This window comes from Nerophis ophidion, linkage group LG10, assembly GCF_033978795.1.
Source record: "Nerophis ophidion isolate RoL-2023_Sa linkage group LG10, RoL_Noph_v1.0, whole genome shotgun sequence".
In the NCBI taxonomy this organism is placed as follows: Eukaryota; Metazoa; Chordata; class Actinopteri; order Syngnathiformes; family Syngnathidae; genus Nerophis; species Nerophis ophidion.
In genome coordinates, this window is record NC_084620.1 from 3317704 (window position 1) to 3345195 (window position 27492).

The window sequence follows — 27492 nt, forward strand, 5'->3', positions numbered from 1 at the left end:
AAGTAAATAACTAAATAATCCAAACAGATTTTGCAACGTCAATTAGCAATCAATAAAAGTAATTTAACCGGTTACAACACAACATAATCTCATCATCAAATGAATCACCTCAGTAGATGTTTGATGTATTGAGAGCTGAGCTCCTGCTCCGGACACAGAACCTCTTCTGGCAGTGACAGACAGCAGACTATCAGAAAAATGGCGTTTTTACAACTTAAATAGCCAATAGCTCGCTGTGAACGACTCACGCTGTCGTCGTGCGGGTTCCATGGACCACTCAGGAAGGACATGATCGCTTGAACAGGTTTTACTCTCGTTTATTTTGCAATAAGATTTCTCTTAGCAGACTGTCAGAAAAATGGCGTTTTTACAACTTAAATAGTCAATAGCCCGCTATGAACGACTCACACTGTTGTCGTGCGGGTTCCATGGACCACTCAGGAAGGACATGATCGCTTGAACAGGTTTGACTCTCGTTTATTTTGCAATAAGATTTCTCTTAGCAGACTGTCAGAAAAATGGCGTTTTTACAACTTAAATAGTCAATAGCCCGCTATGAACGACTCACACTGTTGTCGTGCGGGTTCCATGGACCACTCAGGAAGGACATGATCGCTTGAACAGGTTTGACTCTCGTTTATTTTGCAATAAGATTTCTCTTAGCAGACTATCAGAAAAATGGCGTTTTTACAACCTAAATAGCCAATAGCCTGCTGTGAACGACTCACGCTGTCGTCGTGCGGGTTCCATGGACCACTCAGGAAGGACATGATCGCTTGAACAGGTTTGACTCTCGTTTATTTTGCAATAAGATTTTTCTTGCCGGGTTGGATATATTTTCAGCCGCCGTCGTCGTTCTTGTCTGCTCCTTGCTTTCGCTGCTGCCGCTCTTCATCCGTCGTTGCAGGCTCTCCAACTCCTTCTGCCCCGATCTGTCCTCCTTCTCCCCTTTTACGCAGCGTAAGGAGAAATGTAAAAATGTTTCCCGGCGTGCGAGCCACGCACCTGATCTCGCTCGTAGCGTCGCTCCCAGCACGCCCCGCCTCTCCGCTCAGCCGCATTCTCCGCCTCCTTGCCGCCATCTTGGGCAGGGCTCCAGCGTGCCCTGCCCTGCTGCTCGTTCGCCGGCTCCGTCTCACTACACTCGCCCATTAGCTGGGACCAATTTGACAGGAAGGATTAAAGAATGCCGTTCTTTTGTAAAATACACCATAAATAACCATCACACGTCTAAATGTATTCACATAGTACTTTTCATCAATGTCAACGATCAATGTTTATATATAGATCTCTAAGGGCTGCACAAGCCACAACAACATCCTCGGTTCAGATCCCACATCAGCGCAAGGAAAAACTCAAACCACTGGGATGACATAGAGAAACATAGGAGAGAACCGCAGTCCAGTCCATAGTGGATCTAACATAATAGTGAGAGTCCAGTCCACAGTGGGGCCAGCAGGGGGCCAGCAGGGGACCATCCCCAGTGGAGACAGGTCAGCAGCGCAGAGATGTCCCCAACCGATGCACAGGCGAGCGGTCCACCCCGGGTCCCGACTTCATCCATGGCCACCGAACCTGTGCCCCCTGCTCCACGAGAGAGAGAGGGGGCAGAGCAGAAAAGAAAAAAGGAACGGCAGATCAACTGGTCTAAAAAGGGGGAGGGGGGTCTATTTAAAGGCTAGAGTGTACAAATGAGTTTTAAGATGGGACTTTAATGCTTCTACTGAGGTAGCATCTCGAACTGTTACCGGGAGGGCATTCCAGAGTACTGGAGCCCGAATAGAAAACACTCTACAGCCCGCAGACTTTTTTTGGGCTCTGGTAATTTCACTAATAAGCCAGAGTTATTTGCATTTGTAGATCAGTATTTTTTTTGTATACAGTGTATTCAGGCTTGAATAACATATAACTTTTAAATGTCCAGTGTCCTTCTGTAACACCCAGCTTTGAGAACCATGGTTTGACCCAAATTAGGCCTAATCAGTCAAGGCAGGTGTGTTCACTTATATAAAGACTCTTTTAGCCACCGTTCAGAGGCATGGTGAGGGACAGGTTATAATTTGTTTGTTGAGCGTGCTTTTCACTGACTAACAAGATTGAATGTTTGTAGTTTGTCCATGTTGAGCTTCCTTACAAATGGGCACGGTTTGAGAGGAAGTTTAACCTTCGTCTTGTGTTAGGGTCGGCACCGACCCGTTTTAGTTTTTAAATGCATAAAAACACCACATACATTTATTTTTTTGCATCAAAGCTTTTTGACTTTGTCAGGAACCTCTTTGTCAACAAAATAAAACATTTAAATTTTTTTCACTAAATTATAAAATGCTCTGGTAGAAATTATGCCCTTGGTGTTGTTAGGGTCGGTTTTGACCCAGTTCTAAAAATAAGATGATAAAGCAATGATAAGAGCCAAAACTGAACACACTGACAGCCAGCTCCTCTCCCAATCATGTGAGCTTTAGTGGATTCTCATTTGACCTTGTTATCCTGTACAAAAACAAACAAAAGACGGACACTAAAAGTGTCACGTTTTGCCACTCTGATTTTGTTTTTTTTATTAGTTTTGGAACTAGTAATCTATTTCTCTTGGTTTCATTTGCTTGATTGGTTGTTGGTTGTTGTTTGTTTGATGTTGGATTTCTGTTGCTGAAAAAAATACGTTTTAGCCTTTTTCTTGAAGTAAATATATATGGGTCGAAATTGACCCGTAACACCATAGATGTTACTATAGTTAAAATTCTTAAAATTAAAAAATAAATAAAACACATTTATTTAAGAGATGTGTTCTAATACCCCTTAGTAATAGTTAGGTAACACAACAACCTTTTTTTTATTCATATGATTCTCTTGAGGTTCGTTTTACCATTTTTAAAAATTGAAATATTTTCAAGGATAAGGAAGCCTAACGAGGTAATCAAGAGATGAAAAACAAATTGGATGATAGATAATTGTTTTTAGTGTATTTTACAGCTGATTTAAGACATGGGTCAAAACCGACCCGTTAACATAAGAGATGGTAACAGAAAGCTAACACAAGAGGAAGGTTAAGGGCAACCGGTGACAGGGGGCGGGGGGGGGGGGGGGGGGGGTTAAACTGTCACAGACATGTTGCAGTTGTTAGGAGGCGGGTCACGATCAGAAAAGTAAAGGTCACAATATTTCCTCCAACCTGAGAGCAACTCTGAAGCTTTGAGGTCTGTAATGGTTAAATTTCTGCCTCTGTTCATGCACTCAGGTCTCGTTGTCTCAGGAGTGCTGGAGGCTTCCGTCCACATTACGAATGATAATGGAATGTTTGTATGCCCAGCTCGGCTCCCGGCACGTCTTGCGCCAAGGTCGCAGGGCTCAATCAGTGGGAGTATTTTGCTGCTTTCGAGTCCATATCTGGTGGAGCAGAGAAAATAGGTATCGCAGTTAGCGATGGGTGACACATTTGGGACTTTTTTTTTTTTAGGTACGGACCGAATTCAGCCAGTATTACTGTGTATCGATTCACGAAAATTCAAATGGTGCTATATTTCAGTACTTTTGTAGCTCATGACGTCACATCCGGTTGCAGACTTTGCACCGACTCAAGCACTTGGTAGGGAAACAAGCGCTCAGAGCAGACTTACGTTAATGTTGCCATTTTCCATGTCAACAAAGCAAGCAGGCCTGATCAAAAGTGCTCAAAAGTACTTTTCAAAGTTTGATAGCTCAATGCTAATTTACAGTGGACATGTCACAGACATGCTACATGTGACCAGAGGTGGGTAGTAACGCGCTACATTTACTCCGTTACATCTACTTGAGTAACTTTTGGGATAAATTGTACTTCTACGAGTAGTTTTGATGCAACATACTTTTACTTTTACTTGAGTATATTTATAGAGAAGAAACGCTACTTTTACTCCGTTCTATTTATCAACATTCAGCTCATTACTCGCTACTTTTTTTTTTTATCGATCTATTAATGTTTGTTTTGGTTTTTTCAAATTAGGATCTACGCATGCCTGCGTTTCACCAATCACATGCAGTCACTGGTGACGTTGGACCAATCAAACAGAGCCAGGTGGTCACATGACCCGATTTAAAAAAGTTGAAAAACGTATTGGGGTGTTACCATTTAGTGGTCAATTGTACGGAATATGTACTGTACTGTGCAATCTACTAATAAAAGTTTCAATCAAAAGTGTAAAAGGAAAAAGACACTTTTTATTTCAACCGTACTTCCCGTCAAAAGCCTAAAGACTGATCGCACAGTTCCTGTCTTCACAATAAAAGCGCCGCTCCATCGCGCCTGCGCTAACAAAATAAGAGTCTCCGAAAGCCAGCGCAAACAAGCGAGCAAGCTACGGAGTTTGCCGCCAATGTATTTCTTGTAAAGTGTATAAAAACGAATATGGAAGCTGGACAAATAAGATGCCAAAAACCAACAACTTTCATGTGGTATTAGACAGAAAGGAGGAACTTTTTTTCTCCTCCATTTGAAAACCGGGACGTTATCAGCACTATACTGTCTGATTCCAATCAATGCAAGTCATCAGAATCAGGTAATACACCAACTTATATTCTTGTCTTCATCAAAGATAGGAATCTATATGTTAAACATGCATGTATATTCATTAAAACACCTTTAACATGTCAACAAAAACGGCAAAATAAATAAATATAAATTATATACTGTATATATAAATGTATGTATATATATATATATGATATGTGTGTGTATATGTATGATATGTGTGGATATGTATATATGAGGTAGATCACCTCGACTTGGTCATTTATTAAGTAATTGATTAACGTTGAAAAACTTATTGGGGTGTTACCATTTAGTGGTCAATTGTACAGAATATGTACTGTACTGTGCAATCTACTAATAAAAGTTTCAATCAATCAATCAACCAATGCCTACTGAGCCTATGGTGCTGTTAAGTTATTGTGACTCAATTTGCCTTATCTTTTTTATTTTAGTGTATTATTATTTAATATATATTATTGTTTTAGTTGCTTAAGAGATATTCCTGGCTCTGAATTTGCTCATTGCTATTTTTATGTTTTTGTGCATTACTTGTTGCCGTAATCATTAAACGAACAGGTTACTCATCAGTTACTCAGTACTTGAGTAGTTTTTTCACAACATACTTTTTACTTTTACTCAAGTAAATATTTGTGTGACTACTCCTTACTTTTACTTGAGTAATAAATCTGTAAAGTAACAGTACTCTTACTTGAGTACAATTTCTGGCTACTCTACCCACCTCTGCATGTGACCAAGGCAATAAACCGCCCTCTTCCATGTTTTTCGCTTGAGTGACGTCTGTGTGCAGCTTATTCATTTAGTTCTATTTCACTTATTAAACTGTTTATACGTTTACCTGGAGGATTATTAAATATCATTCCCATTATGGATTTTACATGACGATTTCAACACCTTCAAATGTGGTAATGACTCAAAAAGCGACATGACTAACCTAACCAATGCCTGTGAATCAGGTTTATGATTGATCATGTTATGTTTTGTTTTTCGGACTCTTGTTTCCCGTTTTGCACTTCCTGGTTTTGTTTGTTTCCATAGTTACCCATTAGTTTCCACCTGGTATCCTAGTCACACCCCGGTCCTCAGCTCTTGCACCTGTTTCCAATTATCACAGCTAGTATTTAAGCCATTTTTTTTTCAGTTCCTCGGCCTGGGAACTTTACCTACTGTCCCGGACTTTGTATTGAACCCTCATGACCACGTTCCTACCTATGCTGCACCTCCTTCATGCCCTCGATCACCTGCTGTTTATGCCCCTTGTTTCGCTCGCAGTAAGTGTTTTGTTTTAGTTGTTCATAGTTCTGACACAGTGCAAGTTTTTGTTCATGTTTATAGTTAAACTGCCGTTGTGCTAGTCTTTACAGTCTTTATATCCAAGTTTTCCGCCCACGAGGGCGCCATTTGTTTGCATTTTGTTTTAGTCCGTTTGTTTATTAATCAATAAATATGTACTCACGTTCACACCTGGCTCGTACCAAATATTCTCTGCATCGAAGAAGCAATACAAATCCAAGTCACAGTCCTGACACACGGTAGAGCGGCGGTGCCAGTAACTTGAGGGGTTCCATGTTGGATTCCAGCTTCCGCTATCTTAGTCACTGCCATTGTGTCCTTGGGGGGGGGGACACCTGACCCAACTTGCACCCAGTGCCACCCACACTGGTTTAAATGTAACTTAAATGTAGATCATGGGTTTCACATTGTAAAGTGCTTTCAGTCTCTAAATCAGGGGTCACCAACCTTTTTGAAACCAAGAGCTACTTCTTGGGTACTGATTAATGCGAAGGGCTACCAGTTTGATACACACTTAAAAAAAATTGCCAGAAATAGACAATTTGCTCAATTTACCTTTAATAAATAAATCTATATATACATTTAAAAAATGGGTATTTCTGTCTGTCATTCTGTCATACATTTTTTTTCCTTTTACGGAAGGTTTTTTGTAGAGAATAAATTATGAAAAAAACACTTAATTGTACGGTTTAAAAGAGGAGAAAACAGGAAAGAAATGAAAATAAAATTTTGAAATATAGTTTATCTTCAATTTCGACTGTTTGAAATTCAAAATCAACCGAAAAAAAGAGGAGAAAAAATTGCTAATTAGAATCTTTTTGAAAAAATAAAAAAAAAGATTTTATGGAACATCATTAGTAATTTTTCCTGATTAAGATTCATTTTAGAATTTTGATGACATGTTTTAAATAGGTTAAAATCCAATCTGCAGAACAAACATTTTAAAAGAAATTCAAAAGACTTTGAAATAAGATTTAAATTTGATTCTAAAGATTTTCTAGATCTGCCAGAATAATTTTTTTTTAATTTTAATCATAAGTTTGAAGAAATATTTCACAAATATTCTTCATCGAAAAAACAGAAACTAAAATGAAGAATTCAATTAAAATTTATTTATTATTCTTTACAATAAAAAAAAAAAAAATACCTGAACATTGATTTAAATCGTCAGGAAAGAAGAGAAAGGAATTTAAAAGGTAAAAAGGTATATGTGTTTAAAAATCCTAAAATCATTTTTAAGGTTGTATTTTTTCTCTAAAAATGTCTTTCTGAAAGTTATAAGTAGCAAAGTAAAAAAATAAATGAATTTATTGAAACAAGTGAAGACCAAGTCTTTAAAATATTTTCACGGATTTTCAAATTCTATTTGAGTTTTGTCTCTCTTAGAATTAAAAAGGTTGAGCAAAGCGAGACCAGCTTGCTAGTAATTAAATAAAATGTAAAAAACAGAGGCAGCTCACTGGTAAGTGCTGCTATTTGAGCTATTTTTAGAACAGGCCAGCGGGCGACTCATCTGGTCCTTACGGGCTACCTGGTGCCCGCGGGCACCACGTTGGTGACCCCTGGTCTAGAGAACAAGTGATACGTAAATATAATTCACTTCACGAATGGCAAAGACTACAGTTATCATTATCAGTTCACTTTAAATATACTGAGATTGTTTTATACATTTCTTATGCTTTAAAGTTTGTCCTTTGCTCTTTAGAAAAAAATAAAGAAAGAAAGAAGGTTAAGAGATGGAAAAAAATAATTTTTTACTTATTCAAGGTCCAATGCTTCACAAAAGAATATATTGGACAAGTGGCCGTTTTAGATCTTGTTACCTCGGTATCATTTTGCTGGGAATCGAACAAAGTTTGCAATACAAATAGGACCTGATCTACTACTATCGGAATACCACATGCTAAACAGCGTGTGCAAACTATACATTTGCATGCACTGTACATTCCGGACTATGAGCCACTACTTTCTTCCTACGCTTTGTACTATTCGGCTTATAAAACGGTGAGGCTAATTTATGGATTTTTCTTTGCGAACAGCCATAATGTTTTATATTCAACAAGTAGTTTTCAACAGACACAGTGAACATTTTTGGTATTGTTTGTGTAATGGCGCCATCTTTTGGACAAGTTCACTCACAGCAGGTGTTTTTTTATTGATAACGTATTTCCGTTTTGTGCCTTGAACCGGAAGCATATTTCGTTTCTTCTAAGATTCTTATTTTATCCCTTCAAGCAACGTTTGTAAGTTTTACAATATATCTAAAACAAGTCATACGTACTTGACTGTCCCACTGCGATGAGAAGGCGACTTGTCCAGGGTGTACCCCGCCTTCCGCCCGATTATAGCTGAGATAGGCACCAACGTCCCCCGGGACCCCAAAAGGAATAAGCGGTAGAAAATGGATGGATGGATGGATAGACTGTCCCATGTGTGATATCTGTAGGAGTGTTCAAATACATATTTGAATGTGCTATCATAGTGTAGCCAAACTGCCATTGTTAGCATTAGCAAATATGTTAATATGTTTACAAGTGTCTGTTAATATTATTAACTTGTATGGCTTTCTTTTTGTATTGTTTCAGTTTTGTAAATTCACCAAAACGACACCGTGGAGTTATTGAGTCCCTTTAGCGGACTGGAGAGCTAACTTTTGCAGCTAGTAAGTCCATGACAATGGTTTCTGTTTTGTTTGATGACCCGTTTTACTGCCGTGCTACAGGCACCCTTTGGAAAAAATGAATGTTATATATCTGTGGCTTATGGTTCGGTGCGGCCAATATACATAATTATAGCTTCAAAAATTTAGTGGGTGCGGCTTAAATGCCGTTTTGCTCTATATCAAAGACAAACTCACTTTAGGTGCTGGAAATTGTTACCATATCTAACCTATGGCTCTAGAGCCAGATGTGGCTCTTTTGATGACTGCATCTGGCTCTCAGGTAAATCTTAGCTGACATTGCTCAACACAGGGCTGTCCAAAGTGCGACCCGCGGGTCATTTTTTAACGGCCCCACAACACATTTTAAGAATACAATTAAAAAAAAAATAAAAACATAAAAAGTGGTATAAAAGAGCAAACAGATGAAATGTAACAAGAAATTGTTGCAATGCTTACTCTTATAACACAAAGCTGCCATGGAGGCTGTTTCTTTCTTTAAAAAATAATAATGAATCAAAATCAATGTCATTTTGAATTATTGACCTATTCAAGGCTTCGATTACGTCACATTAAATATTCCACTTTTACATATTTTTGTGGGAAAATGTTGCATATTTTGTGTTTTGCCATATAAAAAACTGAGCTGTTTTTTTTTTTAAAAGAAGGGCCTAAAACAAACAAACAAAACATAAACAACAATAAAACTTAAAATTGACGGATATATCTGAAGTTGATCTCAAGATTTTTGTGCTAAAGGTAAACGGTAAATAAAATGTATAATTTATTTTTTAACACTTTAATAAGTAGGACACTTTTGGATCCCTAATTATTTTAGTGTGATTTGTTTTTAGGTGTCATTGCTCAAAAAATAGTAATGAATCAAAATCCAAAATTATGGCTCCAATTATTATGTAATCTCAAATATTCCACCTAAAAAAGGTATTGGGTGAAAATATTGCATATTTTGTGTTTTTCCCATTTTTTTTTTTTCTAATGTTGATCTAGAGATTTAAAACTTGCATAATAATAAAAATTATAATACTGAATAATGACACATTTTTAATATTTTTTTGACCAAAACCGTTTGGAGTCCCTGGGATCATAACTTAGTGGAGGCCTAAATGTATATTTTTTATACACATATTTTATTGTTGTTTTTTTCCAAAAAATTATGAAAGTGGCCCCCGCTTGCTCTGATTTTTCAGTGTGCGGCCCTCAGTGGAAAAAGTTTGGACACCCCTGGCTTAACACGATAATTATGAATGATTCCGCTAGTAAGCACATAGCTAAAAATACCGTTCAAAATATAAAACATTCTCATGCATTTTATCCATCCATCCGTTTTCTACCAGACTTGTTCAAGAAGTCGCATTAATTGTAAGAAGTATTTTATTTATTATTGGTTAACTTCAAAATAAGAATGTTATTAAAAAGAATAGATTTATTATACTCTAAACATGTTGGTCTTACTTAAAAATGCACACATTTAGTTGTATTCAGTGTTAAAAAATATGATATGACTCTCACGGAAATACATTTTAAAATATTTGGCTTTCATGGCTCTCTCAGCCAAAAAGGTTCCCAACCCCTGCCATATCTGCTCGAATATGAAAGTTACACGTCTCTGATCATCCATCCATTTTCTACCGCTCTTCCTTTTTGGGGGTCGCGGAGGGATGCTGGAGCCTATCTCAGCTGCATTCGGGCGGAAGGCGGCGTACACCCTGAACAAGTCGCCACCTCATCGCAGTGGGACAGTCTAGTACGTATGAATTGTTTTAGATATATTGTAAAACTTACAAACGCTGCTTGAAGTGATAAAATAAGAATCTTAGAAGAAATATGTTTTCTTATCGCAGACATCTCTGATCACAGTTGATGAAAATATTTGTAAAATCTGTCAGAGGTGAGAATTTAGGGATCCGGTCACTATGTGCCAGCCTTTTCCCTTTTTGTCAAAAACCTTTTAGGAGATATTGTATCCAATCTAGTTCCATCTAAAATCCTCATCGCTTGCCATGATGTAATCACATCATCATCCTATGTATCCCTTTATGGAGGATTTGTTTAACGTGGGGAGACTAGTGCAGAGACAGTCACCACACGAATGGGGTCAGGGTCCAGTGGCATGGAGTCCATGATGACTGGGAACCCTTTTCTGCTGCATCCTTCTTCCGCCATCGCAGCCGTTGTGGTACTTCTTAAATCTACCATCGTTCGTCTGTTACGCCATCGATGTCTCCACCGTGTCCCTGGCGAGGGATAGGTGGAGACATCCAAAGGCCTGGTCAGGTACGAGGCCTTTGCCAAGGGCCACCTGGGGTAACACTAGTAAAAGGGTTAACCTCCTATAGTGCCCCAAGACCCCCATAGAGCAGTGGTTCTCAACCTTTTTTCAGTGATGTACCCCCTGTGAACATGTTTTTAATTCAAGTACCCCCTAATCAGAACAAAGAAAAAAGAGATAAAGAAGTAAAATACAGCACTATGTCATCAGTTTCTGATTTATTACATTTTAGAGTAGTGCACAATATTGCTCATTTGTAGGAGTCTGTCTTGAACTATTTGGAAAAAATATACATGAAAATAACTAAAAACTTGTTGAAAAAAAAACAAGTGATTCAATTATAAATAAAGATTTCTACACATAGAAGTAATCATCAACTTAAAGGACCCTCTAGATCAGGGGTCGGGAACCTTCTTGGCTGAGAGAGCCATGAAAGTCAAATATTTTAAAATGTATTTCTGTGAGAGCCATATTATATATTTCAACACTGAACATGAGCATTTTTAAGGAAGACCAACATTTTAGAGTATAATAAGTCTCTTATTCTTTTCAATAACATTTATTCTGAAGCTAACAAATAATAAACAAAAATACTTGTTAATGCGACTTCTTGAACTGGTGTTGTAGAAAACGGATGGATGGATTAAAATGCATGAGAATGTTTTATATTTTCAAAGTTTTTTTTAACACGTACCATCAATTGATTTATGTGGACCGGGTGTTACCATTTAGTGGTCAATTGTACGGAATATGTACTGTACTGTGCAATCTACTAATAAAAGTTTCAATCAATCAATCAATTAAAACTGTGATTACCAGCGGAATTATTAATTACTTATCCTGTTAAGCAATGTCAGCTAAGGTTTATCTGAGAACCAGATGCAGTCATCAAAAGAGCCACATCTGGCTCCTGAGCCATAGGTTCCCTAGCCCTGCTCTAGATTGATGAACTTAATTCTAAACATTTCTTCACAAAAAAAAATAAATCTATAACATCAATATTTATGGAACATGTCCACAAAAAAATCTCGCTGTCAACACTGAATATTGCATTGTTGTATTTCATTGCACAGTTTATGAACTTACATTAATATTTTGTTGAAGTTTTATTCAATAAATATATTTATAAAGGATTTTTAAATTGTTGTTATTTTTTAGAATATTTCTAAAAAAATGTCATGTACCCCTTGGCATACTTTTAAGTACCCCCATTTGAGAACCACTGCCATAGAGGAGCCTCAACTCTCCCGTCCAAAGGCAAAACCCAGTAACTCAATTTGGGTCAAAACTGAGCTGATAATAATTTTGGAGTTCCCAGGTGATATGCTTTACATTAGTGTATGCGATATTGTAATTTGTTCCGTAAGTAAGCTGTTACGCACATGGCAGGACCTAGCAACTACCACATAGATACAACCTAAAAACCTAGTATCTCAAGGGACCAATCGGAGCTTCTTTGTCAGTCGCCTTATTGTCTTTAATGAGACATTTGCACGAATGGGGGCCGACGGTCAACCTGATGATGTTATATTAAGGCATGAGGGGATATTTGGAAGATTGGCCCAGGACGTTGCAAGCACCTTCATTAAATGTATTGTTCTTGATTCTTCCCCTTGCATACTCTTTTGGGAGGTCCAAATAAAAACTGGACGCTGTACACGGCTCTTGCCCAATGTGCAAACGCAGAATGGGGCCCACCCGAGATTGTGATAAAATATCTGGAGGAAGGGCACACGTTCATGAGAGCAGATTCAATCCATGGCTCAATCGGCAAGAAAACGAAAGCTCAAGAAAACATCTCTACCTTTGATGACTTTGTAGATCTTTGTAAGACAGCATCAAGATAGATTGGTTTTCCTTTGTTTTCTCAAAATCAGCTGGAAGAGAGTTACTAGGTTTTGCCTTTGGACGGGAGAACTGCCGGATGCTTTTTAGCCCGGGACACAAATGACCACATGTCTTCTACTTGATCAGTGCTTCTTAACACTGCTTAGAAAGAAAGCATTGATATCTTAAATGTGTGGCCCCTGAGGATTCACTTATTGTGATAGCTTATTCTGTTTGGTCCCCATGAACTATTCCACCTGAATAAGAGTGAATTTAAGCGGGTCGTTGCTGTTGACGGATGTCAGGAAGTACGAGAAGAAAACCATTGGCTTCCTAGTTGCTCTCTTGGGTTTGCCATTAAGTTGAATGGATCATCAGATTCAGCCTGAGAAGCAGTCCTTGTTGATGCACTGACTACAAATGTTGTCATTTCATTTCAAAGCCTCCGCTACAGACTGAGTCACCATTTGTCTAAAGAAAATCGACAAAAGCTTGTGTGTCTGTTAGTGGTGACAATGTTTTAGTCATCGTGATCCGTCAAAGTGTTGTTGCTTTCACAACTGAATGAGCAAACATTTCATTCTATTTCTTCACGGTGTTTCTTTGCAGACTGGGGGAGGACAGAATGAATTAAAAAAAATAGTTTTGACGGAGTGTCTGTAAATGGAATCCACACAGCTCGGTTACTCTCACGCGGCCCGTGATGGCTGAGATTGGATTTGCCGATTTCGGGTCCCAGACCCTATCCATGCCGACGGTGCATGTCAGAGAAAGTTATCTGCAAAGCGCTGCGACTGAAGATTTTGTAGACAAGATGTGGCTCAGCTACTCCCTGGGCAGAAACGCAAGTGTTGTGGTTACTGCAGACGTCGGAGGCAAAAAGTTGAAACTTTGAGGAATTTTAGTTTAAGCAATGACATTAATTTTTGACCGGCATGACAAGTCAATTTACTAATGCCAAACATGTTTATATTGAATAGGAAGTATTCAGTAATCCAGGTGATAAAAAGCTTTTTCTCGCTGTCGTATCCATTCCAAACTAATATATTATAACTGTTGGCAGGGGGAAAAAAAACTATTTAAGAAGACTTGAGGCGATGCACAGCAAATGGAGCAGTCCTAATGAAAAACAAGCATTAGTCTCAACTGTAGGCGACGCCTTTGAACCTTTCAAAGCTTTTTGGCCTATTTCCACTTCGTTGCCCGACATCCATCTTTGCGCACTTTTATCTCACCATCATGGCTCCTCTGTATTATTCAGCAGCAATTTCGGCCCAATTTCAAAGCCTGTCTGGATACGGTGCCTCTGATCCCAATCGGCAGTCCTGATGCCACAGAAATAATGGGTAGAGAAATGTCTGCGAAGGTATCCAGCGTCACATATGTGCTGCTGGGAACACCTCCAGGAGGCGGAGATAAAGTGTGAAAGTAGGGCTGGGCGATATTGCCTTTTTTTAATATCGCGATATTTTTAGGCCACATCGCGATATACGATATATATTACGATATTTTGCCTTGGCCTTGAATGAACACTTGATGCATATAATGACAGCAGTATGATGATTCTATGTGTCTACATTCAAACATTCTTCTTCATGCTGCATTCATATATGCTACTTTTAAACTTTCATGCAGAGAAGGAAATCACAACTAAGTCAATTGACCAAAAGTGTATTTATTAAAGTCATTAAGCAATGGCACAAACATTCAAGTCATTTCCAAAACAGAAAGTGCAAGATTGTCAGAGACATTTTAAGTGTCAAATAAAAATGAGCTGCATAATAGGAGCGGCATAGCTCGGTTGGTAGAGCGGCCGTGCCAGCAACTTGAGGGTTGCAGGTTCGATTCCCGCTTCCGCCATCCTAGTCACTGCCGTTGTGTCCTTGGGCAAGACACTTTACCCACCTGCTCCCAGTGCCACCCACACTGGTTTGAATGTAACTTAGATATTGGGTTTCACTATGTAAAGCGCTTTGAGTCACTAGAGAAAAGCGCTATATAAATATAATTCACACACACATTCACAAATCAAACAGTATTCATCCTTTACTATGTGGTAGTTTACTACGGTTAAGAAATTCTCTTCATTCTCTAGCACAGGGGTCGGGAACCTTTTTGGCTGAGAGAGCCATGAAAGCCAAATATTTAAAAATGTATTTCCGTGATAGCCGTATAATATTTATTAACACTGAATACAACTAAATGTGTGCATTTTTAAGTAAGACCAACATGTTTAGAGTATAATAAATCTTCTATTCTTTTTAATAACATTCTTGTTCTGAAGTTAACCAATAATAAATCAAATACTACTTACCATTAATGCGACTTCTTGAACAAGTCTGGTAGAAAACGGATGGATGGATAAAATGCATGAGAATGTTTTATATTTTGAACGGTATTTTTAGCACTGTGATTACTAGCGGAATTATTCATAATTATCGTGTTAAGCCAGGGGTGTCCAAACTTTTTCCACTGAGGGCCGCACACTGAAAAATCAGAGCAACCGGGGGCCATTTTCATAATTTTTATCTTAAAAAACACTAAAATATACGTATAAAAAATATACATTTAGGCCTCCACTAAGTTATGATCCCGGGGACCTCAAAAGGTTTTGGTCAAAAAAATATTAAAAATGTGTCATTATTCAGTATTATAATTTTTATTATTATGCAAGTTTTAAATCTCTAGATCAACATTAGAAAAAAAAACGGGAAAAACACAAAATATGCAATATTTTCACCCAATACCTTTTTGAGGTGCAATATTTGAGATTATATAATAATTGGAGCCATAATTTTGGATTTTGATTCATTATTATTTTTTGAGCAATGACACTTAAAAACAAATCACACTAAAATAATTAGGGATCCAAAAGTGTCCTACTTATTAAAGTGTTAAAAAATAAATTATACATTTTATTTACCGTTTACTTTTAGCACAATAATCTCGAGATCAACTTCAGATATATCCGTCAATTTTAAGTTTTATTGTTGTTTATGTTTTGTTTGTTTGTTTTAGGCCCTTCTTTAAAAAAAAAAAAAAAAAAACAGCTCAGTTTTTTATATGGCAAAACACAAAATATGCAACATTTTCCCCCAAAAATATGTCAAAGTGGAATATTTAATGTGACGTAATCGAAGCCTTGAATAGGTCAATAATTCAAAATGACATTGATTTTGATTCATTATTATTTTTTAAAGAAAGAAACAGCCTCCATGGCACCTTTTGTGTTATAAGAGTAAACATTGCAACAATTTCTTGTTACATTTCACCTGTTTGCTCTTTTATACCACTTTTTATGTTTTTAATTTTTTTTAAATTGTATTCTTAAAAGGTGTCGTGGGGCCGTTAAAAAATGACCCGCGGGTCGCACTTTGGACAGCCCTGTGTTAAGCAATGTCAGCTAAGATTTACCTGAGAGCCAGATGCAGTCATCAAAAGAGCCACATCTGGCTCTAGAGCCATAGGTTCCCTACCCCTGTTCTAGCGAGTGACTTTACAAATGATGCTACATATTAGCAGTAATGCTACTTTTTATAGCAACGCTTGTACCGCATGCTTGACTTATTACGGTTGTCTGTTGGACATATTCCCACTTGAAGCCGAACCAGCGCCAGACGATGGAAACCCTGCTGTTTTTATTGGGAATGAAGTCTTCCTTCATTTGTTACCAGCTACGCACCTTCTTTCTCTCGTACGGCTACGTTAGCAGCTTAATAGCCTAGTCTGCTACGTATGTAAGAATGTGCGCCTGCTTGTCTGTGAGAAGGAAAGACAGGAAAGAGCGAGAAGAGCCTGAAGTGTACGCCCGCAGCTAAAAGCAACTGCGTGAGAACGTATACTCCAATATTACGATATAGTCATTTTCTATATCGCACCGAGACAAACCCGCGATATATCCTATGTATCAATATATCGCCCAGCCCTAGTTGAAAGAATGGAATGTAAGCATCATCATCCAGCATCTTTCAGTCACTCCAGGAACTCCCGATGTTGAGATTGCCGCAAGTTTAAAAAATCCCTTCCAATTATTCCCAAATTATCTCGCAACTTTGCCTGCAACTTACCGGTGAATTTTGGCCAATTAGCGTAATTTTTGCCAATCGAATTTGTCACTAAACGAAACTCAAACTTCCATGTCAAGTGTCATTAAAACAGTTCAAACAAAGCAGGAACAGCAGCGTGTAACAATATAGAACAACTATTTATTGCTGAAATGGCTAAATTTCTCGTTCTTCCGTGTAGTGTAATATAAAAAAAAATATTGACAATTCCTTATTTATGAATTTTATTTAACCTTTATTTTTTTAGGGTAAAGGCAATTTAGAACAGATCATTTACAATAATTTACAATTCTGACCGAGCAAAGAGGCAGCATTTACATTACAGAGATATTGATGATAATCTTCTATTGTCTCGCATTTCCATCCATCCATCCATCTTCTTCCGCTTATCCGAGGTCTGGTTGCGGGGGTAGCAGCCTAAGCAGGGAAGCCCATACCTCCCTCTCCCCAGCCACTTAGTCCAGCTCCTCCCGGGGGATCCCAAGGTGTTACCAGGCCAGCCGGGAGAGATAGTCTTCCCAACGTGTCCTGGTCGGACGTGCCTGAAACACCTCCCTAGGGAGGCGTTCAGGTGGCATCCTGACCAGATGCCCGAACAACCTCATCTGGCTCCTCTCGCATTTCCTAACAAACGTTTTAGATCGCTCTCAACAGTTCATAAATGCTATTAAAGTGCAGGCTTAATTGTGTTGGAACAGAATTGAATGTTTTACATCAGGGGTGTCAAACTCAAATACAGAGTGGCCTGGGAACGCCTCGGGATCCCCCGGGAAGAGCTAGACGAAGTGGCTGGAGATAGGGAAGTCTGGGCTTCCCTGCTTAGGCCGCTGCCCCCGCGACCCGACCTCAGATAAGCGGAAGAGGATGGATGGATGGATAATAACACATTTATTAAATCACAACAATTCTATGTCACTGGGGAAAAAGCCTTAAAACATTTTGCAACTTTTTTCACGGATTCAGGCTGGCTGCCAAAATTACAAAAAAGCCTTTGGTGGTGTTATGTCCTAACCCCCATCTCTTTCCTGCATAAGTCTATTTCATTCTCAATAATGTCAAAGCGATACAAAGGCGGCTTGCTACTGCAGTATATCAGTCTGCCGATGCCGAGAGATAAGCTGACAATACCTGTTTTTTTTTTCAACGTCACCACCACAATGTTATCAATCAGCTTGACAATTGACTAGATGACACTCCTGGTGGAGTATGATTCAGAAAAAGGCTGTTATGTTAAATGATAATGTCAGTAGATGTGACAGCTCAGTCAAGTCCAAAGAAAAGAGCATGTTATTTTTCCATCTCGCTTGATAGTCAACGGCAATTCTCGCGGTGCTTTTAATGTCACAGTGCACGACGCTCCTGGAAAACAAGAGTGAGCGCCGTGACTTTGCAATGACTTGGAGCTCAGGAGGAACAGCAAAACAAGACGTGTTTGTGTGCCTCATGTTTACACCGCGCCCCGTTGTGCCGCCATCATTTAATCATGGTGCTTATTTGCTGAAGGTATTTGTCGCCTTGCAGCCCCGCTATCAGATTAGCAGCCTGCCAACGTATTTGTTGTTCATTAAGATCTCAGGAGACTTCCTGACACATGTCTTAACATATTTGCATTGACAGCAACTTCAGAAGAAGTCTTGGGATACTCCAGGCTTGTCTCTGAATCTATATCCTTACCAAGATATCCCCCTGAGAACCACTAGCCCCTGCGGTGGACATTTGTTTTGGGTCGTTTGTCAAAGTCACACATTTTTTTGGGGCGTGGGGGTCATGGCAAATGTCCACTGCAGAGGACGCCTGGTCTCAGGTGGGGGGTCATGGCAAATGTCCACTGCAGAGGACGCCTGGTCTCAGCCGGATCTTTAATTTATGCAGTGCCAAGGACAACAACGCTTCTGACATCCATAGCCAAGATCTTTGGGGGGGCTGCACCGCATGGCGTAAAGAGGTGGGCGTCAAGCATTTGAAGGAGATGAAATCAATCAATCAATGTTTACTTATATAGCCCTAAATCGCTAGTGTCTCAAAGGGCTGCACAAACCACTACGACATCCTCGGTAAGCCCACATAAGGGCAAGGAAAACTCACACACAGTGGGACGTCGGTGACAATGATGACTATGAGAACCTTGGAGAGGAGGAAAGCAATGGATGTCGAGCGGGTCTAACATGATACTGTGAAAGTTCAATCCATAATGGATCCAACACAGTCGCAAGAGTCCAGTCCAAAGCGGATCCAACACAGCAGCGAGAGTCCCGTTCACAGCAGAGCCAGCAGGAAACCATCCCAAGCGGAGGCGGATCAGCAGCGCAGAGATGTCCCCAGCCGATACACAGGCAAGCAGTACATGGCCACCGGATCGGACCGGACCCCCTCCACACGGGAGAGTGGGACATAGGAGAAAAAGAAAAGAAACGGCAGATCAACTGGTCTAAAAAGGGAGTCTATTTAAAGGTTAGAGTATACAAATGAGTTTTAAGGTGAGACTTAAATGCTTCTACTGAGGTAGCATCTCGAACTGTTACCGGGAGGGCATTCCAGAGTACTGGAGCCCGAACGGAAAATGCTCTATAGCCCGCAGACTTTTTTTGGGCTTTGGGAATCACTAATAAGCCGGAGTCCTTTGAAGGCAGATTTCTTGCCGGGACATATGGTACAATACAATCGGCAAGATAGGATGGAGCTAGACCGTGTAGTATTTTATACGTAAGTAGTAAAACCTTAAAATCACATCTTAAGTGCACAGGAAGCCAGTGCAGGTGAGCCAGTACAGGTATATATGTATGTATATATGTATATAAAGGTATATACAGTATAGGTATATATGTATGTATATATGTATATAAAGGTATATACAGTATAGGTATATATGTATGTATATATGTATATAAAGGTATATACAGTATAGGTATATATGTATGTATATATGTATATAAAGGTATATACAGTATAGGTATATATGTATGTATATATGTATATAAAGGTATATACAGTATAGGTATATATGTATGTATATATGTATATAAAGGTATATACAGTATAGGTATATATGTATGTATATATGTATATAAAGGTATATACAGTACAGGTATATATGTATGTATATATGTATATAAAGGTATATACAGTATAGGTATATATGTATGTATATATGTATATAAAGGTATATACAGTATAGGTATATATGTATGTATATATGTATATAAAGGTATATACAGTACAGGTATATATGTATGTATATATGTATATAAAGGTATATACAGTATAGGTATATATGTATGTATATATGTATATAAGTATATACAGTATAGGTATATATGTATGTATATATGTATATAAAGGTATATAGAGTATAGGTATATATGTATGTATATATGTATATAAAGGTATATACAGTATAGGTATATATGTATGTATATATGTATATAAAGGTATATACAGTACAGGCGTAATGTGATCAAACTTTCTTGTTCTTGTCAAAAGTCTAGCAGCCGCATTTTGTACCAACTGTAATCTTTTAATGCTAGACATGGGGAGACCCCAAAATAATACGTTACAGTAATCGAGGCGAGACGTAACAAACGCATGGATAATGATCTCAGCGTCTTGAGTGGACAGAATGGAGCGAATTTTAGCGATATTACGGAGATGAAAGAAGGCCGTTTTAGTAACGCTTTTAATGTGTGACTCAAAGGAGAGAGTTGGGTCGAAGATAATACCCAGATTCTTTACCGATTCGCCTTGTTTAATTGTTTGGTTGTCAAATGTTAGAAAGAATGCTTAACGACGTCCCCCCTAAAGGACGTCCTCCTAACAGTCGCTCCCTGTGCCGCCGGTTGCCTGGCAACTTTCATCTCAGCGTGAAGCCGGAGGCGAACGGACGTTGAGCAAACAACCTCTCGTTACCACCTTGACTCACCCAGCTGACCTCTTTGCGTCAAACTGATCCCAGTGGACTCGAACCCCGTCGGGGCGCTGCTATATTGGCCTCCGCCCTCGGCCACCTCCTCAGCAGAGCACGCCACCACCGGGTCCGAGGTCAACGCCTCAGAGCGCATGGGTCAACATGTGATGGGAAGAGTCCGTTTAATCTCTCACCTGTCCCCCCCCCCCCATGTGATATGATTGCCTCCCACTTTTTAGCACCTCCTTATTGATTTGGGTACAGTTCACTCAGTGCCTGAATGCCCCATTTTCCTCGCCATGCTTCTTGTCAAAATAATGTTTCTGCAGGAACAAGAGGAGGCGATAAGACTCCCACTTTCTTTTCCCTCCCTTGCTTAGCTTTGCAGTGCTTTGGACGCAGTAATTGAAAATGTGGGGGAAATCTTTGAGCTCTGCCTTAATAGAGCTGTCCTGGCCTGGCAGCAAAGCGGGGTTAATAACTTTTTCCACTTCCATTACCCCCAGAGATTGGCTCCAGGTGAGTAAAGAGGCTGCACTGGACAAGGAGGAAGCGGCTTCCTCATATCTCCGCCTTCCCCGCTGCGGGAAGCCTCACCTGACACCCACCAATGTGCGTTATAACATTCCTAAAGACCAGTCCGCCCATGTGTGACACGTGTCTAGTGGCGGCTACATGAGTGGCAGACACTAATTATGGTGATGGTTCACTAACCACGTTGCCTACATTAATATTGTAGCCCCGCCTCCAAAGTGCACTCGTGTGACGAGGAGTGCTGACATTTAGACATTACATATACATTATTTTATGTGATTGCCTATGAAAAGTGAGCACTATGCGATCTAGATTTTATTGTGAGCAGCAGATTGAGGCTTCTCACATGACTATTTTTCTACTTGAGCGACCTGGCACCGCCGTTCACCACGTTTACAAGGCCTCAGCTGTGGGTGAAGGTCCACATTTAGTATGCTGTTAAAGCCAATGTCATTACCATACAATAAGGGGCGGGGGGCATCTTTGTGATTGTTGTAGTCATGGAAACAAAACCATAATGGCCTAACTAGGACAGTCTCTGCAAATTTTAAAGGGGAACTGCACTTTTTTTTTTTCCTATGCGAGCCCTAGTGTGTGAATGTTGTCTGTCTATCTGTGTTGGCCCTGCGATGAGGTGGCGACTTGTCCAGGGTGTACCCCGCCTTCCGCCCGATTGTAGCTGAGATAGGCGCCAGCGCCCCCCGCGACCCCAAAAGGGAATAAGCGGTAGAAAATGGATGGATGGATGGAGAAGACGACAGATGTATTTCTTTAATGCGTTCTAACTCGTAAATAAACAGAAATAAAAGCCCGCACACAACCTCGCATAAAGCCCTCTAAATAACCATCCAAAAATTGCCAGGAATATGCCATTTACATTTTGTGACTTGAATATTAGCAGGTATTAATGATATTGTTGCTATAAGCGCTAACGCAGAAAAAATATTTTTAGCGGCGCCGTGGTCACAAAGAGCTAAGTAGCTTGTGTGACTGTCAGGCTAACCTGTTTTAGTTTTTCCTCCGTGTGTTTAGTATTTCCTGTCCTTAGTTCCTGTCTGCACTCTTCTTTTGGTTCAACTTCCTGTATGTCTCCCTGAGTGCTTTGTTTCCCCTCAGCTGGGGCTGATTGGCACATGGCCACACCTGGTGTCAATCAGCCCACTCCTATTTGTACCTGCCTCGTCTTCCAGTCAGTGCTGGATTATTGATTTGTCGGTGTCGTGTCGTATCTTGTCTTGTCCATGCGGCGTTGCGATAAGCTATGTTTGATTGCGGTTTTTAGCTTATTGCCTTTTGTTCCCTGCTTCCAAGTTTGTTTCTATATTACATGTACGACTTGTGTTTCCTGCTCGATTCTTGCTAGCTTCCATGCTAAGTTCCCTTTTGTTTTCTAGCTCCCTTAGTTTATCTGCCTCGTGCGCGTTTTGTGTTAGCACCCTTTTGTTTGTTCTTGTTCTATTATTTAAATTAAATAATGTTTTCTTATTCAATGTCTGCCTCCTTCTCTGCATCTTGGGGTTTGTCGCCAACAAACTCTGAGACTATTGACATCATCGGCTGTTGAGCTGCTTTCTCACCTTGGAGCTTGTGGAAGTTTATTCTAGATCATAAGTAGGGATGTCCGATTATATTATCGGCCGATAAATTCTTTAAAATGTAATATCCGAAATTATCGGTATCCATCCATCCGTTTTCTACCGCTTATTCCCTTTGGGGTTGTGGGGGGCGCTGGTGCCTATCTCAGCTACTATCGGGCGGAAGGCGGGGTACACCCTGGAAAAGTCGCCACCTCATCGCAGGTCCAACACTGATAGACAGACAACATTCACACTCACATTCACACACTAGGGCCAATTTAGTTTTGCCAATCAACCTATAACCGGGTGCATGTCTTTGGAAGTGGGAGGAAGCCGGAGTACCCAGAGGGAACCCGGAGTACCCGGAGGGAACCCACGCAGTCACGGGGAGAACATGCAAACTCCACACAGAAAGATTCCGAGTCCGGGATTGAACCCAGGACTACTCAGGACCTTTGTATTGTGAGGCAGACCCACCAACCCCTCTTCCACCATGCTGCCCTCATTTGGAAGCATTAACGGTATCAAAAAGTAAAAACTTGTGACTTTGTTAAGCGCCGCTGTGTATACGGACGTAAGGACAAATACAGAGCACCATTGCACCATCCAATCTTTTTGGCACTTCCTCTGCGTGTCTGCCAAGTCACATAATATCCGTGGCTTTATGCACAGCCAAACAGGTCACACTGAGGGTGGCCGTATAAACAACTTTAACACTGTTACAAATATGCGCCACACTGTGAACCCACACCAAACAAGAATGACAAGCACATTTCTGAGGAACATCCGCACCGTATCACAACATAAACTCAACAGAACAAATACCCAGAATTCCTTGCAGCAGTACCTCTTCCGGGACGCTACAATATACACCCCAATACCCCCAGCTCCACCCCGCCCACCTCAACCTCCTCATAGTCTCTCTCAGGGAGAGCATGTCCCAAATTCCAAGCTGCTGTTTTGTGGCATGTTAAAACAAATAATGCACTTTGTGACTTCAATAATAAATATGGCAGTGCCATGATGGCATTTTTTTCCATAACTTGAGTTGATTTATTTTGGAAAACCTTGTTACATTGTTTAATGCAGGCGTGCCCACACTTCTTCTGCAGGCGAGCTACTTTTAAATTGACCAAGTCGAGGGGATCTACCTCATTTATATACGGCAGGGGTCACCAACCTTTTTGAAACCAAGAGCTACTTCTTGGGTACTGATTAATGCCAAGGGCTACCAGTTTAATATAAACTTTAAAAAATTGCCAGAAATAGGCAATTTGCTCAATTTACCTTTAATAAATAAATATATATGTAAAAAAAATTTGGTATTTCTGTCTGTCATTCCGTCGTACATTTTTTTTCCATTGATGGAAGTTTTTTTGTAGAGAATAAATGATGAAAAAAACACTTAATTGAACAGTTTAAAAGAGGAGAAAACAGGTAAAAATTAAAATTTTATTTTGACACATAGTTTATCTTCAATTTCGACTCTTTGAAATTCAAAATTCAACCGAAAAAAAGAAGAGAAAAACTAGCTGATTCGAATATTTTTGAAAAAATTAAAAGATTTTATGGAACATCATTAGTACTTTTTCCTGATTAAGATTAATTTTAGAATTTTGATGACATGTTTTAAATAGGTTAAAATCCAATCTGCACTTTGTTAGAATATATAACATGTTGGACCAAGCTATATTTCTAACAAAGACATATCATTATTTCTTCTAGATTTTCCAAAACTAAAATTTAAAAGGAAATTCAAAATACTTTGAAATAAGATTTAAATTAGAGTCTACAAATGTTCTACATTTGCCAGAATATTTTTTTTGAATTTTAATCATAATAAGTTTGAAGAAATATTTGACAAATATTTTGCGTCGAAAAAACAGAAGCTAAAATGACGAATTAAATTGAAATTGATTTATTATTATATACAATTTAAAAGAAATACTTGAACATTGATTTAAATTGTCAGGAAAGAAGAGGAAGGAATTTCAAAGGTAAAAAAGGTATATGTGTTTAAAAATCCTAAAATCATTTTTAAGGTTGTATTTTTTCTCTCTAAAATTGTCTTTCTGAAAGTTATAAGAAGCAAAGTAAAAAAAATAAATGAATTTATTTAAACAAGGGAAGACCAAGTCTTTAAAATATTTTCTTGGATTTTTAAATTCTGTTTGAGTTTTGTCTCTCTTAGAATTAAAAATGTCGAGCAAAGCGAGACCAGCTTGCTAGTAAATAAATAAGATGTAAAAAATAGAGGCAGCTCACTGGTAAGTGCTGCTATTTGAGCTATTTTTAGAACAGGCCAGCGGGCTACTCATCTGGTCCTTACGGGCGACCTGGTGCCCGCGGGCACCGTGTTGGTGACCCCTGATATACGGTATATCATTTATATGTTTTTATTTATGAAACATATGTTTTTGTTAACATTTTAAAGGTTTTTAATGATAATGCAATATTTTTTATAACACATTTAGAGTCCTTTCTTTCATGAAGACAAGAACATACGTTGGAGTATTACCTGATTCGGATGACTTGCATTGATTGGAATCCGACAGAAGTGCGGATAACGTCGGCATTTTCAAATGGAGGAAAACAAAAGTCCTGCTTTCTGTCCAATACTACATGAAAGTGGTTGGTTTTTGGCATCTTATTTGTCCAATTTCCATACTCGTTTTTATACACTTTACAAGAAATCCATTAATTCCGTAGCTTGCTAGTTTATGCACGCCGGCTTTCTGAGACTCTTATTTTGTTAGCGCAGGCAAGAGGAAGCAGCGCTTTTATTGTGGAGATAGGAACTGTGCAGTCGGTCTTTAGAGTTTTGAAAGCAAGTACGGTGCGAAAGTGTTGAAATAAAAAGTGTTTCTCGCCTTCCTGTCTACCACTTTTTCTTAATAATGAGCTCGCAGCAGCCAGCGTCATCTCACAAGACCCTCAGGTTTCGTGAATGTCAATCAAGTGAGGAAAGTGATGATCGCTAATTTTTAGGTCCATCCATCATCTTCCGCTTATCCGAGGTCGGGTCGCGGGGGCAGCAGCCTAAGCAGGGAAACCCAGACTTCCCTCTCCCCAGCCACTTCGTCTAGCTCTTCCCGGGGGATCCCGAGGCGTTCCCAGGCCAGCCGGGAGACATAGTCTTCCCAACGTGTCCTGGGTCTTCCCCGTGGCCTCCTACCAGCTGGACGTGCCCTAAACACCTCCCTAGGGAGGCGTTCGGGTGGCATCCTGACCAGATGCCCGAACCACCTCATCTGGCTCATCTCGATGTGGAGGAGCAGCGCTTTTACGTTGAGTTCCTCCCGGATGGCAGAGCTTCTCACCCTATCTCTAAGGGAGAGACCCACCACCCGGCGGAGGAAACTCATTTGGGCCGCTTGTACCCGTGATCTTATCCTTTCGGTCATGACCCAAAGCTCATGACCATAGGTGAGGATGGGAACGTAGATCGACCGGTAAATTGAGAGCTTTGCCTTCCGGCTCAGCTCCTTCTTCACCACAACGGATCGGTACAACGTCCGCATTACTGAAGACGCCGCACCGATCCGCCTGTCGATCTCACGATCCACTCTTCCCTCACTCGTGAACAAGACTCCTAGGTACTTGAACTCCTCCACTTGGGGCAGGGTTTGGTTTTTTTTAGGTCTATTTTTTTAAATGCCTAGCTGGCGATCGACTAACACACATCCTCCGCGATCGACCGGTAGCTCGCGATTGACATAATGGGCACCCCTGGTTTAATGCATCCAGCAGGGCATCACAACAAAGTTAGGCATAATAATGTGTTAATTCCATGACTGCATATATCGGTATCGGTTAATATCGGTATCGGTACTTAAGAGTTGGACAGTATCGGAATATCGGATATCTGTAGAAAAGCCATTATCGGACATCTCTAATCATAAGTAATGGACGGCGTGGCGCAGTGGGAGAGTGGCCGTGCGCAACCCGAGGGTCTCTGGTTCAAATCCCACCTAGTACCAACCTCGTCACGTCCGTTGTGTCCTGAGCAAGACACTTCACCCTTGCTCCTGATGGGTGCTGGTTAGCGCCTTGCATGGCAGCTCCCTCCATCAGTGTGTGTGTGAATGGGTAAATGTGGAAGTAGTGTCAAAGCGCTTTGAGTACCTTGAAGGTAGAAAAGCGCTATACAAGTACAACCCATTTATAATGCCTCTCACCTTGATAGTGGAAGGATGAGGGCATAATCCGACAAGTTGGTCAACTTTGACAGCCAATTTAGACACATGACGAGAAAGACACAAAAAACGCTTTTTGTCTTTGCAAAGATTACGAATCATTCTTCATCTAAACGGGAATACGTGCTCATCCTAGCAGTTGGCATGCCAGTGACAGCACACATTGTACAGTAAGTGTTTGATTGTTTGTTGGTAGCATGAAGCATGTTGTCGGAGGAAAAAAAGAACGTGTTGTGTTTTTTAAATAAATGCGCCGCTGTGTGCTGAAGATAAGCAAAATACATGAATATTAGCTTATTATAAATGTTTGTTACTTCACTGCATATATACTTAGTGTTTATAAAAAACATTGATGAAGGTGTTTGGATGTTTTTAAGCATATTACAGGCAGAATAAGGCGACTCTCATAGGCTCCGTTGCAAGTGGACTTTTGATTGCATTTATTTACTATTTAGTATGCATTTAAAAAAAAATAAAACATGTCTTGCATATAAGGATTATGAATGATCGGCAAAATTCCCCCAAAAAGTGTAGTTCCCCTTTCGTGACTTGAATTGAATCATCCGATAATTTCCACACCGATACGATAAATATGACACAAGCGTTTATTGTAATTAAACTGTCGCCGC

The 27492-nt window shown here is 39.7% G+C and overlaps 1 protein-coding gene across 6 annotated transcripts in view; it reads left to right on the forward strand.

The window, feature by feature from the left end:
* The window catches only part of syt1a (synaptotagmin Ia), a 298889-nt gene that overhangs the window by 169398 nt on the left and 101999 nt on the right, over window positions 1-27492 (forward strand). Inside the window, exon 1 of one of the 6 annotated variants that reach the window (XM_061912039.1) lies at window positions 5684-5793. The exons of 4 other annotated variants lie outside the window; for them this stretch is intronic. In XM_061912039.1, the coding sequence (XP_061768023.1) occupies window positions 5750-5793 (44 nt within the window). In that variant the 5' untranslated portion in view covers window positions 5684-5749. Of the gene's footprint in view, window positions 1-5683; window positions 5794-27492 lie in introns of those variants that run through there. One more of the 6 variants, XM_061912040.1, reaches the window with a different exon arrangement.